The 19252-nt window shown below is 36.4% G+C and overlaps 1 protein-coding gene across 1 annotated transcript; it reads left to right on the top strand.

Annotated features, from left to right (window-relative positions):
• The first annotated feature begins 17572 nt into the window (after positions 1-17572).
• Positions 17573-18955, top strand: LOC130949719 (uncharacterized). Its single transcript, XM_057878366.1, has one exon. It carries the CDS (start codon positions 17573-17575, stop codon positions 18953-18955), a length of 1383 nt encoding a protein of 460 aa, XP_057734349.1.
• The last annotated feature ends 297 nt before the right edge of the window (positions 18956-19252 follow it).

The raw sequence follows: 19252 nt of genomic DNA, 5'->3' as shown, positions 1-19252 counted from the left end.
AATCTAATATTTACCTCCTAAACCTAAAATCACTTAATAAACATATCAAGGCATCTAATGGAATCAAGGTGAATTAAATTTAGCTATTTTAAGACCTAAAAGGCATGTTTTCACTCTTAATCACAATTAAAGGAGAATTTATAAAACCATGCTATTTTAGTGGATAAATGGGAGAAGAGTTGACAAAACCCTCTAAATTCAACACAAGATAAATCCTATAAAATGGGGTTTATCAGGTCGCCGAGGTTGGTGGGTGGTGCAGAGCTTGGGGCGGCAATGGAGGTTCTGTGGTGGAGAGGGAGGGAGAAATTGAACGTTGGAGAGGGAGAAGCTACGCGAATGGCTAGGGCTTCCGCGTAGATGGGGTTATTTAGTTTGAATCCACGCGTACGCGCCCTGTACGCGTCCGCGTGAGTTGCGAAAAGATGATGGGCGCGGAAGCATCATGTACGCTTAAGCGTGGAAGGGGAATGTAGTACGCGTATGGTGCGCGTCCGCGTAGGCAAGAGCTTGCGCGAAAAGCATAACTCACGCGCCAAGTTAGCGTAACTCTCGGGTTAGATGTATGGGACATGTGTTAATGCATCGACGCGTACATGTAACGTACACGTACGCGTGGATGGGACTTGTGCCACACGCCTAGTGTTCGCCCCATACCCGCACAACTCTCGGGTGAAATGTATGGATCTGCGCCCACCTATCGACGCGTACGTGTGATGTACGCGTACGCGTGCCTTTTTTTTCAAAATACTAAAAATAACTGAAACTCCTCCTAACACTACCTACAACCCAAGATCAACCACAATTGCAAAATTTGACAAAAAATCTTTGTGGTTTCGAAACTTTTTTTTTCAAATACTAAATAAGCATAGCTTGCATTTCAAGCAACTAACAACGAACTTAGTAAAACAAGACTATATGAAGAGAAAAACTACCTATAATGGCAACTCAAATCACTTATTAATTAAATATACAAGAGAGTGGAAAGAGTTTACCATGGTGGGGTGTCTCCCACCTAGCACTTTTAGTTTAAGTCCTTAAGTTGGACGTTTGAGAGGCTCTTTGTCATGGTGACTTATGCTAGTACTCGTCCTTGAATTTCCAAGGATCCTTGCTCCTCAAATGGTTGACAGAAATTCCAATGGTCTTCACCAAGCTTGGGTGTAGCTCTACCCAAGATATGAGCTCCCAAAGTTGGTCTTCATCTTGTGCAGGATCCCATATCTTATTTTCACACCCGTCTTCAAATTGATCATCATAATTCTTCCATCCAGGTGGTTGACATATAGAATTCTCTTTATAACACCAAAATCTCCTTCTAGACCCACTTAAACTTGCCTTCATCCAACCATGGTGTTTATGCCTTGAAAGTGCAACCTTGATGAGCTCAATATAAAGTTTCCAACCACGACATAACTCCCTTTTACTCTTGACTCCACAAAGAACTCTAATCGACTATCCGTTTCAATCAAACCATATTCAAGGGGAATAATGAAGCTTAGGGTAAAGAATTTTACCCACTTGAATGATAGAATGGATGGTGATTTAGGAAGGGGAACCTCCCCACACTTAGAGCGAGGTCTACTCCCTTATGCTCTTCCTTAGTTATTTCCACCTCTTGATAACTTTCTTAAATTTCTCCTTTCTTGATGACTTCTTCCAAATCCTCTTCATCATCAATCAAGTCAAACTTTGGAGGTTGTGTGAAATCTACTTCAACATCAGCTTCACATTCATTGGAAGAGTCTTCAACAAGGTCATCAATGTTGCTTGATGTAAAGTTGTCTTCAATAATTTCAACTTCAAATTCCATGGGAAGGTGTTCTATTATGGATAAGAATTCATTAATGATCAAATCCATCTCTTGATCAACTTCTTCAAAGTCTAGGACTATGATATGCCTTGGAGGTTGTACACCCTCCTCAACACCAATATTAAGCTTCTTGGAGGGAGGTTCATGAGATTCCCATGGTGGTTCCGCATCACCTAAGTCTTCAACCACTTCTTCCTCTTCTTCAACAATCATGGCTTCCTCTAATTGTTCCAATACGAAAGCTAACTCCTCATTCTCCACCAGATTTTCTAATCTATCCTTCAAAATAAGTAGCGGGAGATTGAAGTTTCCACTACCTTGGTCATGGTAGCTACAAATTCTAGTATATCCCATTTTATCTCTTCTTGCCTTTGAAGGTACAGAGTGAGAGAGTCATCCATTGGGGTTTGGGGTGGATTAGAGGGTTCATTATTTTGGAGAAAGGGTTCATAAAAGGAAGGTGGTTCTTCTTGAGGGAAATATAGCGGTGAGGTGTATTGAGGTGGTTCTTGGTAGTAATCATGATGAGATTTTGGTGGCTCTATATTTTTTATCTCATAATGGTCACAAGGATGAGGTAAAGGTGGTTGGTCATATGATGGATAAGGGTCATAGGGAGGTTATTGGTAAAAAGAGCTTGTAGCATGGTGAGGATCATGTTGAGGATGAGGTTCATAGGTATATGATGGTGGTTGTTGATAGTCACAAGGGGATTCACCATAGCCATTAAATTGACATGTATTAGGTTGGAAATTATACCTATAAGTAACCAGAGGTTGTTGCCAAGGGGAGTGATCAATTTCTTGAGGCTCCTCCCATCTTGGATCGTTCCATCCTTGATTCATGTTGTCATTGAGGTTCACATTTCCTACAACACACTTTGAACCAAGCTCATAGCCAAAGGGGTGAGAATTCATAGTGAAATCAAAAACCAAACTAACGAAATCCTAAAGCTAACAAAACTAGCAAACAAGTAAAAGACAGACGTATTAACAATATTCACATATATACAATAACCAATGGTGGACGAAATTGTGATCCTCAAAGTTGGTCTCTTTGTATTTGTATGAAATCAAAAATACTCCAAAGAGATCATGGTGTGATGAATTGGGATCTTAATAATCCCTGGTGTGATCATAACTCCGTTCAACTTAACCAGCAAGTGTACTGGGTCATCCAAGTAATACCTTACGTGAGTAAGGGTCGATCCCACAGAGATTGTTGGTATGAAGCAAGCTATGGTCACCTTGTAAATCTCAGTTAGGCAGATTAAATGGTTTATGATGAGTTCAAAAATTGATAATAAACAGAAAATAAAAAGGGATAGAAATACTTATGTAAATCAATAATGGGAATTTCAGATAGGCGTATGGAGATGCTGTGCTCCTCTTATATTTCTACTTTCTTATTACATTCATCCAATTCTTTTTACTCTTTTCCATGACAAACTGTATGTAGGGCATCACCGTCTTCAATGGCTACTTTTCATCCTCTCGGAAAAATGGTCCTATACGCTGTCACTGCATGGCTAATCGTATGGAGGCATCACCCTTGTTGATGGCTACATCCTATCCTCTCAGTGAAAATGGTCCAAATGCTCTGTCACAGCACGGCTAATCATCTGTCGGTTCTCAATCAGGTTGGAATAGAATCCCTTGATTCTTTTGCGTCTGTCACTAACGCCCAGCCTTCAGGAGTTTGAAGCTCGTCATAGTCATTCAATACCGGAATCCTACTCGGAATGCCACAGACAAGGTTAGACTTTCCGGATCCCCATGAATGCCGCCATCTATCTAGCTTATACCATGAAGATTCTGTTGGGGAATCTAAGAGATATGCGCCCGGCCTAAAGTAGAACGAAAGTGGTTGTCAGTCACGCGCGTTCATAGGTGAGAATGATGATGAGTGTCACGGATCATCACATTCATCAAGTTGAAGTGCAACGTATATCTTGGAATAAGAATAAAAGAGAATTGAATATAAAGTAATGGTAATTGTATTGAAACTTGAGGTACAGCAGAGCTCCACACCCTTAATCTATGGTGTGCAGAAACTCCACCGTTGAAAATACATAAGTGAAAGGTTCAGGCATGGCCGAATGGCCAGCCCCCTAAAACGTGATCAATAGCCTCTTAAGATGAAGAATAAAATAAAACTGAGACCAAAGATGAAACGTGGTCAAAAGACGTCTAATACGTGGTCAAAAGACGTCTAATACAATAGTTAAATGTCCTATATATACTAGACTAGCTACTAGGGTTTACATGAGTAAGTAATTGATGCATAAATCCACTTCCGGGGCCCATTTGGTGTATGCTTGGGCTGAGCTTGATCTATCCACGAGCTGAGGCTTCTCTTGGAGTTGAACGCCGAGTTATAGCGTGTTTTTGGCGTTCAACTCCGGGTTATGACGTGTTTCTGGCGTTTAACTCCAGACAGCAGCATGTACTTGGCGTTGAGCGCCACTTTACGTCGTCAATTCCCAAATAAAGTATGAACTATTATATATTGCTGGAAAGCTCTGGATGTCTACTTTCCAACGCCGTTGAGAGCGCACCATTTGGAATTCTGTAGCTCCAGAAAATCTATTTTGAGTGCTGGGAGGTCAGATTCCAACAACATCAGCAGTCCTTTTGTCAGCCTCCTATCAGAGTTTTGCTCAAGTCCCTCAATTTCAGCCATAAATTACCTGAAATCACAGAAAAACACAAAAACTCATAGTAAAGTCCAGAAATGTGAATTTAACATAAAAACTAATGAAAACATCCCTAAAAGTAGCTTGAACTTACTAAAAACTACCTAAAAACAATGCCAAAAAGCGTATAAATTATCCGCTCATCAACCAACAACAAGGCACCCAATTGCAAAGTCCCCGACAACGGCGCCATTTTGATGATCGGATTTTTGTGTGGAAAAGAATTTCACAAATGAAACCTCGTTGAAAGTATAGCTTCTAAACCAACAAGAATTCTTTCATATAAACATTTGGTTGTCACCAGTAACAAACCCCTATAAAAATAAACCGAAGTATTCAAACCTTGGGTCGTCTCTCAAAGGAATTGCAGGGTAGTGTTTTTGTTATTGGTTATGGACATGTATATTTTGGGATTTTGGATGAGAAGCAAGAAAAGTAAATTGTAATGAAAATCAAATGATAAAAAGGTCTTGGCAAGATTTGGTGGTCATGGATCTTTATCCTTATCACTAACCACAACATGATAATTACAAAGATCAATCCCATTAAATCATCCTCTAACAAGTAAAGGAAAGTCAAATGAGCTATATCAATCCAAGTCCATAAGTCCTAGCTATTCGCTAATTGAATTAATGAAGGCTAAATTCAATGGCTACCAACTATCAATCACTTGGACATTAGCAACTTAAGAATTCCTAAGTTACCTTCCCAAGCCAAGCATACAAAATTCTACTCTAATATCCTCCCAAGCATTTTGTCAAACGCTTGGAAGGCATAAAAGGAAAGCATAGTAAATTGACAACAAGAATAAAATCTAACAACAACTAATTGCAAAGAATCAACAACAACAATCAAAGAGATCACAATTAACATGAATTACCTCGAATTGCATTAAAAGAAAATGAAAGGGACAAGAGTAGATCAACAACAAAATATAGACACAAAATACTGGAAATTACAACAAGAGAATAGAAGAACAAGATGTAGCAACAAAGGATTGAAAGGTAGAAGTAGATGAAAGCAAGAATTAAAACTTAGAGCTAAGAAGTTTTAATCTAAACCTAATCCTAATCCTAATTCTAGAGAGAAGAGAGAGCTTTTCTCTCTAGAAACTAACTCTAAAACTAGATCTCAAGTCTATGTATGAATCCTAATGATCCAAGTTGTGAATGATGCCTTCCCCTTCAATCCTTGGCTCTTTTAACCTTTTCCCCGCCAAAATTCAGCTCCAAAATTGGACCAAAAGCACTTCAGAAATTGCCAGGCACAATTTCACTAAAGAGGCCACGTGCAGACATCGACGCGTGCACGTCCCTGGAGATTTTACGATCCACGCGTGCGCATCTATTATGCATGCGCGTGGATAAGTGCATTCCAAATCTTTGGCTTTCCATGATTTCTCCACTTTGCATGCTTTTCTCTTCACTCCTTTGATCTATTCCTAGCCCTTTTCAACCTGAAATCCCTTAACAAACAAATCAAGGCATCTAGTGGAATCAAAGGTGAATTAAAATTAGTAATTAAAGGCCTAAAAAGCATGTTTTCACACTTAAGCATAAATTAAGAGAGAATCACAAAACCATGCTATTTCATTGAACAAATGTGAGGAAAAGTTGATAAAATACTCTAAATTCAACACAAGATAAACCCTAAAAACGGGGTTTATCAATAGGGTTGTGTGGACGCACAGGTTGTAAATTCTCCTTGGGTATGTGCGCACACAAGCTGTGCTAGCGCTGTAAACAGGAAGCCTTCCCCTGCGTGTGCGTACGCACGAGTCTGTGCGTGCGCACTGGTTTGAAATTTCGCAGGGGTGTGTGTGCGCACAAGGCTGTGCGTACGCACATACCAGAAATCACATAATTCTGCAACTTTGCAGAATTTCAGATTTTGACATCCAACTTTGAATGATCATAACTTCCTCTACAAAAATCCAAATCTTACAAACTTTGTATCGATTTGAAGAGTTTTCAATAAGCTTTAATTTCAAACAAATTTCAATCAATTTCAAAAACCAAGGCCCAAGTTATGATCTGCCAAACTTCACCAAAAATCAAGTTTTACGCAAAAACACTAAAACTCAATTTTAACTAATTCTTAATCCAAAAGCCAACTCAATCACTTTTCAACCATACTAAAGCGACCCAAAATTCATACCAAACAATACTTCAACCATTTTCTCAATCACACAACCTTCTAAATCATTCAATAAGTCTAAATCCAACCTAATTCACATTTTTCAAATTTTCATTAATCTTATTAACAGCAATATGACTACTCACTGTTCCCACCATTATTCAACTATACCACATCCAACATTAAATATCTCAAATTATCAACCCCTTCAACACTCATCCATCCAAACATCAACTATAAAACACTATAATCAATCCTCCACCAACACCTTCACCAATCATCATTCTTCCACTATCAATCTTCATCAACAACCTCATTCATGCTTTATACCAATAATCAACAATATACATTCATTCAAATTCTATATACATCATACCTCAACATTATTATTTAACAATATTTACAAAATCAATTAATCAAGCATCATCAACCAACCAACATCAACAACCACTACAAATCCTCATCAATTCCAACAATCATCACCAAACAATATTTAACATTAACCAACATCATAATACATCATTAACACTAATAATCCTCAACAATTATCATCATCATATATTTACCACAAATAATCACATATCCAATTCAATCCTATCCTATGGGTTACTAGCCTAAATATCCAAAAACATAACATATTACATAAAGAAAACCGAAACCATATCTTGGCCGATTCTCAAACGCACCAAACACTAAAACGAAGCCATCAAGCTCGATCCAAAGCCTCAACCAACTCCAAGAAACACCAAACCTCAATCTAACATCACATATATACCAAAATCAAAACCTAGTAACCACAACATATAACACCACAAGGATTTATGAGCAACTTTATCTTGTCCAAAGAGGATTGGGGCAATTTCCAACAATTACCCGCTACTAGAGATCATCTAAACAAGCAAAACCACAAAATCTACTCAAAAACCAAACCCCAAAAATGCAGAAAATTAAGGCAGGAAACTGGAGTGTGAAGAGGGAGATCTTACCAAATTTGCTTAAATAGAAATGTAGAGCTCGTCAAGAGCTTCGCGTGACCGTAAACGGATCGTCAATCGGAGCTCCGTAGCTCAAATTATGGCTCCCGGAAGGTGAAGATAAATAGTACTCTGCTTCCTCCTCTCTTCTCTCAAAACCAGCGCCCCTCTCTTTGTGGGTTGCTGAAAATGAGCTTAAGGCTCATTAAAAGGTGCTTTTATATGTTGGGCTTGGGCCCGGTCCAACCGTGTAGCATTTTTGTTTCGTTTGGCCCACTTTGGACCTAAATCTTTAAGATTAGTGCCCGGTTTTCAATTCTAAATTATTTTTATCCTTTCAAAAAAATAAATTATTTTTTTCAAAATCTTTTTTCCTCAAAACACAGTACCGGACAGACTAGAGCCGGTACTACCGGCTTAAGCGCCAGTGCGCATTTTTACAAAATCCTTTAAAAAATGATACATTTTCCAACTCAGAAAAATTCATTGAAATCAAATTTCACCTTTAAATTTTCAAATTAAAACTTCTAACTTTTGAATCTATCTTGGGCACTTAAAATTATTATTTTTATAAAAACGGTTTTGCGTGAAAAACTCTGGTTCATACACTTGTGAAACTAGCCTAAGATGACTTGTCATCAAGTGCTTGATAAACCACAATTTTATGGTTTATTTTATATTGGATTTGGTGGATTTCATCAAATTTTCCTACACTTATTCACTAAAATAGCATAGTTTCATGAATTCTTCCTAATTTGCTAATTTAATTCACTTTAATTCCATTCGATGCCTTGATGTGTTTGATGAAGTGATTTTAGGTTTAGAAGGCAAGTATAAATTGAAGAAGTGAGGAAAAAGCATGCAAAAGTGAAGAATTCATGAAGAAATGGAATTTAGAGCATTTGACAACCATGTGTACGTACAAGAATTGATGCGTATGCACGATTATATTTTTACAACCATGCGTACGCATGGTCAGGCATGCGTACGCACGAATGCAATCACGTGACTCACTTAACAAAAACGTTGCTGGCAATTTCTGCACCTTCTCAAGCCCAATTCCAACTCATTTTTGAAGTATTTGAGATCAAAATCAAGAAGGATCAAGGCAGGAGCAATTAGGTTTAGTTAGAATGATGTTTTAGATCATTTTCTAGAGAGAGAAGCTCTCTCTTCTCTCTAGAATTTAGGGTAGATTAGTTAAATCTCTATTAGATTTAGGTTTTGATACTTGTCTTGATTTAGTTTTCCTTGCAATTTCTTGTTATTACATCTTTATTCTCTTAGTTTCATTTGTTATTTCTTTTATTTTGTGGCTTTTATGCTTATGAACTCTTGTTGATTTTAGTTTCTATTAATGCAATTTGATCTTTATTTATTATTGCTTAATTGAGTTGCTATTATTGTTATCTTGTATTTGGTAGCTTTAGATTTTGTTATTATTGCAATTTTATGATGCTTTCAATTTTATGCCTTCCAAGTGTTTGATAAAATACTTCGTTGGATTTTAGAGTAGACTTTTATACTCTTGACTTGTGATTGAGGACTTAGGTTTCTTGATATCATTGATGTCCTGTGTGATTTGTAATTTAGGGTTGTTAGCTGGTTTTAGTATCAATTATGTCCACTTGACTTCACCCTCCGATGTTGGAGGAAAACTAATTGGAATTAACCCCTTGTAATTAACATGTTGTGGTCAATGCTCTAGGATAGAAAACTTTGACTCTTAATCCTTGCCATGAGTGTCTTTTAACACTTATATTATCTTAGTTGTTAGCTTTGCTTTCTTGTTCATCAATCTAAAAACCCCAAAATTCTCATAACCAATAATACGCACACTTCCCTGCAATTTCTTTGAGAGACGACTCGAGGTTTAAATATTTCGATTTTTATTGGTTTGACTTAAGTGACAAACAAATTAAACTTTGATTGAGGGTTGATTGTTGGTTTGGATCTATACTTCGACGAGATTATTTTTGTGAAAGTTCTAAAATCGACGATTTTTCTCCATCAAGTTTTTGGCATCGTTGCCGGAGAATTGCAAATATGCGCTTCTTATTAGTTATTGTATATATGTTGATATTGTGAATAGCTTGATTTTTGGTTTGTTTGCTAGTTTTTGCTAATTTTAGGAGTCTATTTTCCTTGTTTTCTTAGTAGCTTTTGTTTTTATTCTCGCTTTCTATTATGAATTCTCACCCTTTTGGCTATGAGTTTGGTTCTAACTATGTTATAGGAAATGGAAATTTCAATGAGGATGTGCATCAAGAATTTAGAAATCAAAGGTGGGAGGAGCCTCAATCATATGAAAAATCTTTATGCCAACAATCTCTTCCGGTGTGCTATGAGCATAATTCACCCCCATGGTGCATACCAATCCAATAGTTATATTGATTCTTCTTATGGTTACTAACTACACCCACCATATGCCTATGAACCCCCTTCTCAACACATAGCCCTCAACCACTATACTCACAAGCCCCATATCAAAAAATACCTCCATATGATCCTAACCCCTATCCACCATACCAACAACCATATGAGCCATATGAACCATACTTAGAGCCACCACAATTCCAATATTAATTCCCCCAAGAATCACCACCTCCATACTCTTACCAAGATGAACCATCTCCCATATATGAGAACTTTCAAGCACATGATAAATTCTCCTTTCCACCACAATCCTTCATGGAAGAATATCCATATCCATCAATCCAAGAGCAATATGATCCTAATTATGTTAGCCAAGTGGAACAAGAACCAAGGGATCACCTTAAGAAAATGATGGATGGGCTTAAAGCAATCATGATTCTCAAGGAGTAAAAGGAAGCCCAAAAGAGGCACGAAACTATCATGGCTAACTTTGCCATAATTAAAGACAACTTAGACTCATGGATTCATGCCACAAACAAAGCATTTTCTTGGATGAATGTAGAGAATCAACCGAAGAGCAGAGCATAAACGAGATTTTAGAATCTTAACTTGACAATAAAGAGATGGCTTATGTATTGGAACAAGTGGAGGAAGTTGAGGTCATTTAAGAAGATGACGTAGTTGAAGATCTAGGAGAAGTTGAGTGTGAGGTGGATTCCAAGGTTGTAGAATCTTCTTCTATTGAGCTTGAAATTGATGTTGAGGAGGATAATGCGTAACCTCCAGAGAATATTGTGAATAAAAAATTGGAAGAAGTTGAGCAAGCAATAAATCCTCCTCTTGATGATGATTCCATACTAACGCATGATCCTTTTGAGTTTGAGGAGTCTTCCTCCATGGAATTTGAGGTTGATGTTGAGATAGGTTCTACATTACCTCCGAGTTATGACATGAAGTATGGAGAAGATTTAGAAGAGGTTGGTGAGAAAATGATTGAATACGAAGAACCTTGTCGAGAAGTAGAAATGAAAGACGCTTGCAAGAGGTGGAAGTGATCAAAGAAGAGCATAAGGGAGTGAAACTTGCAAGACCATTGGAAATACCTCTCCCCAAGCCATCACCATCCATTCTTTCAAGTGGGTAAATCTCTTATCCCTAAGCTTTCTTATTCTGCTTGAATATGGTTTGCTTGAGACGGATGGTTAACTTAGAGCTTTTTGTGGCTTTAAGAGCAAAAGGGAGATGGTTAATGGTTGGAAACACCATTCTAGGTTCATTGTGGTTGCATCATCAAGGTTTAGGTGAAAAGGTTGGAGTCATGCTCAATTGATTGGATTTAGAGGGTTGTTTGGATGTTTAAATGAGAATTCTATGTGCGAGTGGAATGATGATGATCAATTAAAAGAAAGGGTGCTGACAAACAAGGTTTGGGACCCCGGAATACAATTGGGAAATCAACAACTTTGGGGTCTTGATACTTGCTTGAGATTTCTTGGAAGCTTGGTGTGCCTAGTTTAGGATCCCAGTGGACATTGCGTATAAAAGCATTGGTGGGGATTCAAGGAAGAATACAAGCATAAGCCACCATAACAAGGGTATCCCCAATTGTCCAACTTAAGGACTTTAAATAAACGTGTTAGGTGGGAGACACCCCACCATGGTAAACTCTTTCTATTCACACTACAAAAAAGGGTTTAAAATGGCATTTATATTACGGCGGTTTTGAAGAACCGCCCTAATATCTGAACATTAAGGGATTTTTTATTGCTGCCATAATTGATTTGTATTTAATGGTGATTCTATTAATTATGGCGTTTTTGAACCGCCATTAACACATATGTATAAAATGCAAAACTTTGCAATCCTTAGTTTTAGAACCTGTAACACTATGCATATGGCGGCCTCTCCCTTCTCTCCTTCGTCCTCCTCTCCGTCAAATCCCATTTTAATCATTTCAGAATCTATTTTCGTCTATGTTGCTTCGTCTACTACACTTTTACCCTTAATCGCTGCTACGTCTTTAACAGAATCGAAGGTTCCAAGCCACACACGCGCCTTCTTTCTCATGCTATGGAACCGCATTTCGCCGACGTTGTTTCCCCATTGTCAATGCCTCTAACCTGTGCGATGATCTTCGATCCTCTTGCTCTCTAAAGACACTCTTCTCCAGTGACATCTCCTATGGTGATGTCTCCTCCAACTTCCTCTCCTTGCCATCCTAGCTCTGTATCTTTTCTGCCATCAGCGCCTCCTTTTTGTTCTGGATATGGAAGGTCAACTTGCTACTTTTTTATATTCTAGGGTTCAAAAGTGCAAATTATTTCTCTGCCTTTTGCTACTGTGAAATTGGATATGCTGATAAGGTATTGAAACTGGAATTAATTAATTCTTATCATAGGTAAAATTTTAATTAGTTACGTCTTTCAATTTTTCTATATCCAGATATTTTGGAATTAAAGATATCTATGGCAAAAAATAAAGACATGTATGTAAGGATATTGAATGAACATTTTCTAAATTTAGGAAATTCAATGAAATTAAGAAGAAAGAAAAAATGAATTATAGCATGAGAGTAAGTAATGGAACGAAAAAGTTGCAGCTTCTCGTGCAGTAGTGCTGCTCTCTTTTGCTCTCTAGAAACCATGGGAAGGTATGTTGTTTCTGTTTCATCTGTTTTGCTATATATATCAAATTATGCAGATCTCTATCTGAAGCTATTTATATATAATTAGAGAGATATGAAATTCCTATAAGGAAGACCTCTCATCAAACAACACTATTTACTATTTATTTATTATTGTTGTGTTTTCTTTTCCTCAAAAACTATCAAAGCTTCTGCTGTGGTCTGAGCGATCGCCATTCTCAACTTCAATGCTGTCCAAGGAGGGTAGAATATTGATGCGAGATATTTTGTCGGTATAGAATTTATCAATAAATCACGTCGCAAGTATAGTCTAAACCAACAAGCAATCCCGTACCAAATTTAGAAAATGTGTCACCACGATTCAAAATCAATAACCGGGAGTAGAATCCCAGGTCATTCTCCCTAGGAGTTGCCCTAAGATGCACATCATTGGTTGGGAGTTCTCTTGGTGTTTTGGAGTTGAGTACAAAAAAAGTAAATGGACATGAATTAGAACAATGAGCACTTAACAATTGAAATAAGAGAACCAAGAAATTAAGCTAATAAAGGTGAATGACAATCAATCAATGTAAAAGCCTTGGTTAGGGGTGAGAATTGGAAGTTCTATCATCATAGTCTCCATCAATTGTGACAATAATTGGTTATTGCTCCACTTAGTCTACCTCTAACTATGAAGGAAAGTCAAGTGGAGATAATCAATTTGAGTCTACTAGTCCTAATCAAATCCTAAGGAAAGACTAGCACTACAACATTTTTGGTCTAAGGTAACCCTTATTCGAAGCAACATTTAATAAAAGTTGCCTTAAATAGGAAAATACAACCTGTTTTAAGAGTTGCCTTTGAGTAAAGCAAAGATAACAAATTTTTTGGCCACCCACAAAAATTGTTGTCTTTGATATTTAAAGCAACACTTAAAAAATATTACAATATAAAACATTAAAGACAACATTTTTAAATAAAAATACAACATTTTATAAGGGTTATAAAAAAAATTGAATAAATAACTTTTATAAAAAGTTGCCTAAAATCATTCATAGCTAAAAATTTTAGAGGGAAACTTTTAATCATATTCCCTCCAAATAATATTTTCCAATCAAATAACTTAGTAAAAAAAAGAAAAGCTACTAGCTAGGTCACATTTCCATTGCTTCATTCCTCACTGCCACCCACCGTTTGGAAAAAAAGGGAGAAGCCCTAACTCACGGCACACACGAAAGCGTGACACGAACGGCAGCAGGTCTTGACCCAGATGGTGCGACACGAACGGCAGCAAGTCTCGTTCGCGTACGAGAGCAGGTCTCTGTCGGTGACGACGCGGTGCTCTCCTCCACAGGTGTCGGCGAGTTGCTCTTCTCCACAAGCGTCGGCGAGTTGCTCTCCTCCTCCTGTCTCAGCTCCACGTCACAGTCACCTTCGAGAAACCCCTCTCCTTCTTCCTCCTCTTCCCCTGTCTCGCCTCCTCCTCTTCGCAAGCTCAGACAACACTACATGCAGCGGTAACCCCCTTTCGCCTCCTCTGCGTGTTGCTTGGTAAGAAGCTTCTGATTTTCTGATTTACTATGAATTGGATTTTCTGAATACTTTGATTTTGAATGAAGATTGGGAATGTTCTGAATTTTAGTATGAAAATAGAATTTTTGAATGCATTTATTCTACATTGAGGCTGATTTTACATTGATTCTTGCAGTAAACTCCCAATTGAAAAGCTGCATCAGTTCTTGGAATTCCAGTTGCCAAAGCTATATGTGAACCCATCAGGTAAACATTTTCCTTCTTGGCCCTGGACATCCAGCTATTTCTTGGCTGTGCCTCTGATCCTAAGAAATCCACATTCATGCCCTGTGAATGGTGTTATTTAGCAATTAGCAGGAAAACAAAATAAAAAGTGTTAGAAAAATCTGAATAATTTAATTAATACCTGTAGTGCAGACTTCCCTTGAAGATCCTCACTTGCTATTAACTCATGTGAAAGCAAATCTTCCTCATCGTCTAGATCAAAATAAGGTCCGGAAAGAAATTGTAATCCTCATCAATTTTCTGCTAAAGTTTAACAAATTAAATCAGATATATACCACTATGAGTAATTGTTAAATTATATATATATATATATATATATATATATATATATATATATATTTGTTAAACTTCAAAGAAATTGTAATCCTTTACTATCTGTCCAAATTCGCTGACTTTTGAGTAATTGTTAAAGTGTTTTATTTAGTTTCTGGACTACTATTAATTAATATATATAAACCGAGTATGAGTTTCTAATGCTATATTATTATCAATAATGTAGCTAGTATTACATCAATAGTTTTGTAAACTTAAAATAAAGAAAATAAAAAATGTTTACTAAAACTTGAATCATCACAAACAAATCATTTAGTGCATGTACGAAACCAATTCTTTTAATGTATTTGGCAACCACTGCAAAATATTTATATTAGTCAATTTTTAGTGTACTTGTATATATATGTTATTTCAATTGGCCACTTTTTTTTAACATTTAAAAATTAATATACAAATTATAGTTAAACACATGTTAATGCTGATTTTACATTGATTCTTGCAGTAAACCCCCAATGGAAGAGCTGCATCAGTTCTTGAAATTCTAGTTGCCAAAGCTATATGTGAACCCATCAGGTAAACATTTTCCTTCTTGGCCCTGGACATCTAGCTATTTCTTGGTTGTGCTTTTGATCCTAAGAAATCCACATTCATGCCCTGTGAATGGTGTTATTTAGCAATTAGCAGGGAAACAAAATAAAAAGTGTCATAGGAAAATCTGTAATAATTTTCAGTGTCTATGGAATATTTTTGCAAGAAAAAATTTAGTAACTAATAAATAATTAATTAATACCTGTAGTGCAGACTTCCCTTGAAGATCCTCACTTGCTATTAACTCATGTGAAAGCAAATCTTCCTCATCGACTAGATCAAAATCAAGGTCCGGAAAGAAATTGTAATCCTCATCGATTTCCTGCTAAAGTTTAACAAATTAAATTAGATATATACCACTATGAGTAATTGTTAAATTATATATATATATATATATATATATATATATATATATATTTGTTAAACTTCAAAGAAATTGTAATCCTTTACTATCTGTCCAAATTTGCTGACTTTTGAGTAATTGTTAAATTTGCTGAATTTTATTTTGATTATGAATTCTGAATGCATTGAATCTTAATTTTTGGGGCTTCTTTATAATTCTGATTTTAGGAGTTTTATTTCAATTGTTCTGAAATTTTCATGGTTCTGATTGTTGCTTCTTAGGGTTTTCTGAATTTTTGTGCATCTTAATTCTGATTTCTGAAGCTGTTTCCTGGGGGAAAATACGACGATCTGCAAAAACTGTTAAGGTACATCCTCTATATGATTTCACAATTTCTTTTCTTTTTGTCAGAATTCTCTAAATTGCTGCGGTGAATGCTATGGCTATAGTTTCATACTTTTGGGTTATTGTAGCCAGCTAATATCATCAATCATCATCCTGATTTAGAATATATCACAATTCAGACCTTCTTTATTCTTCTGAATCATATTGTTGTGCCCGTACTTGTGTTCTTGATTGTATATATGGTTTTGAATACAAGTATGTGCAATTCCTATTCTCTTTTTTACATAAATTCTTAGATATCACCAAGCATCTAACCTACATCAAGCAGTTAGAAAAATTAAAATCTTAACCCATATAGTTCAATGTTACTATTTATATATATATATATATATATATATATATATATATATAATTTAATCAAAGTTCAATTAGCACAACACAAATTGGGCATGCAAATCATACATTTAATTTATATCAATCAATAGAAATATATAAATCAATATAGAGAGATAAAGGGATAATTAAAAAAATAACCATATAAATTAAATTAAAATACTTGGATCTCAAGACAAACTCTACCTTGAACCTTTTAAATCTTTCAGTTACTCTTATAGTCTAGTATTATGTTCCATGAATTACAAGACTTTATGTAGTAAAAGTTGTAACTAAAGAGTTATGGAATCTTGGGTTTTCACTATATTTTTTTTCAGCCGCTCAAAAACAGAATTAAGTTCATGACATTCCTCTTGGGCTTTATTCATAAATTCTAGGAAACATTTTTTGTGCAGAGAAAGGAACAAGGAATATCTATTTTTGAACCAGAGGATGATATTTGATAATGACACTAATCTATTTTTGTGTTTATCCTCAATCATGCGACATTATGTTTTGTGTGTCTGTGCTTAGAAGGCAAGCAGCATGTTTTATTTGATTATTTAAATTGCATAAGCTTTTGTGCTTGTGTTTGTGTTTGTGTGTACTTGGTGCAGGACAGTGACTTGGACTTTTGTTCGATTATTATTTTTTGTTTGATTTTTCTATTTTCCACATGGAGTAATATAAATTTGATACTTTTCTCTGTTATACAGAAAGATTGCTTCAGAGGAGTTTGAAGAACATTCGTGGACATTCTAGGACTTGAAGATTGCAATTTGTTTAGCCATGACTCTGTAAGTTTTTTTTTATCTTACTTATACTTGTATGTTTTCATATGTATATTATGACCTTTGTGCAGTTTTTTTTTTTCATGTTGAATGTCTTTTATGTGTCTTTTTCATTGTTTCTTAATTTTAATAATAGTATTTTTATGTGCCTTTTTCATTGTTTCTTAATTTTAATAATGATATTTTTATGTGCCTTTTTTATGAATTTATATACTTACTGTGCATAAACATTATTATTTACATGGTTATTAGTTAGATAGTAGTAATAATATATGAATAATTAGGTTTTCCCAAGACCTAGAGAAAGATTGGATGAGTTTACCGAGAGATAAAGCTCAGTTTAGTAACGGTGTCAATAACTTCTTAGACTTTGCTTACTCCATCGGATACCCACAAGGATTCATCATGGGGAAAGCGTAGTCGGCATGGATGTTGATAGCGATAGCGATAATGAGATTGACAGTGAGAGTGAGACTAACTCGTACGACGACATGGACGCCTTGTTGAACGATAGATTTCGGGATGTGGCACAAGCGGAAGGGATAAAAGAAGGTATGAATGAAGATGCAAAGAAATTCTATAACTTGGTTGAAGAGGCTAGCAAAGAACTGTATCCCGGTTGCGACGGGTTTTCTACGTTGTCTTTCACCATCCGACTATACTTGTTAAAGTGTCAACATGGGTGGAGTAATGCCTCTTTTACTTCTCTCTTGGAGTTGCTAAAAGAGGCTATTCCTAACTTAAATATTCCTGCTTTTTTCAATAAAGCCAAGACTATGGTGAGGGACTTAGGTCTTGACTATAAAAAGATTGACGCATGCCCGAACGATTGCATGCTATATTGGAAAGAGTACGAGAAGGACACATCTTGTCATGAATGTGGCGCTTCGCGTTGGATTGTGCATCCTGTAGTTGAAGCTGATGTTTTGCCTTCAAAAAAATATCACAATATTCCTGTGAAGACGTTGCGACACTTTCCCCTAATTCCCAGGCTTCAAAGACTATTCATGTGCTCAGCAACTACTAAAAGCATGAGGTGGCATGACGAAGAACGCAGAAAAGATGAGAAGTTAAGGCATCCCGCTGATGGGCTGTCATGGAAGGACTTTGACAATCGTCATACAAATTTTGCTCTCGATCCCCGTAATGTGAGACTTGGCTTGTCAAGCGACGGATTCAATCCATATCGAACCATGAGCATATCTCATAGCACATGGCCTGTTGTTTTAATGGCTTATAATTTGCCGCCATGGATGTCTATGAAACAGGAATACTTTATGTTGTCGTTGCTAATCCCTGGACCAAAGTCACCAGGAAATGATATAGACATTCACCTGCAACCTTTGATCGAGGAGTTGAAGGAGTTGTGGGAGGTTGGGGTGGAAACATATGATGCATCAAAAAATGAAACCTTCCAAATGTATGCAGCTCTTATATGGACAATTAGTGATTTTTCGGCTTACGCAATGCTATCTGGTTGGAGTACAAAAGGGAAGCTAGCTTGCCCTTGTTGTAACCATGGGACTTGTTCTAACTATCTTAAATATAGTCGCAAGACATGCTATATGGTTTATCGTGCCTTTTTGCCTGAGGATCATCCATGGAGAGCTAATAAGAGATCTTTCAATGGAAAAGTAGAATATAGGCAAGCTCCACCATTATTGTCGGGTACTGAAGCTTTAAGTCAGTTGGAGTATGTGGATAATTCATTTGGGAAGCTAAAACCAAAGAAAGATGGTCCATGGAAGAAGAGGTCAATATTCTTTGATTTACCTTATTGGCAGTATAACACATTAATGAGCGGATAATTTATACGCTTTTTGGCATTGTTTTTAGTATGATTTTAGTAGTTTTAGTTGAGTTCTTAGTATATTTTTATTAGTTTTTAATTAAAATTCACTTTTCTGGACTTTACTATGAGTTTGTGTGTTTTTCTGTGATTTCAGGTATTTTCTGGCTGAAATTGAGGGATCTGAGCAAAAATCTGATCCAGAGACTCAAAAGGACTGCAGATGCTGTTGGATTCTGACCTCCCTGCACTCGAAGTGGATTTTCTGGAGCTACAAAAGCCCAATTGGCGCGCTCTCAATGGCGTTGGAAACTAG

The sequence above is a fragment of the Arachis stenosperma genome, chromosome 9 (genome assembly GCF_014773155.1).
Source record: "Arachis stenosperma cultivar V10309 chromosome 9, arast.V10309.gnm1.PFL2, whole genome shotgun sequence".
In the NCBI taxonomy this organism is placed as follows: domain Eukaryota; kingdom Viridiplantae; phylum Streptophyta; class Magnoliopsida; order Fabales; family Fabaceae; genus Arachis; species Arachis stenosperma.
Note: the sequence above shows the minus strand (reverse complement) of the source record. Positions and strands in the feature narration are given on the sequence as shown.

Excerpts from the sequence above, each read along its gene's own strand:
- LOC130949719 (XM_057878366.1), top strand. The coding sequence starts at position 17,573 with ATGGATGTTGATAGCGATAGCGATAATGAGATTGACAGTGAGAGTGAG.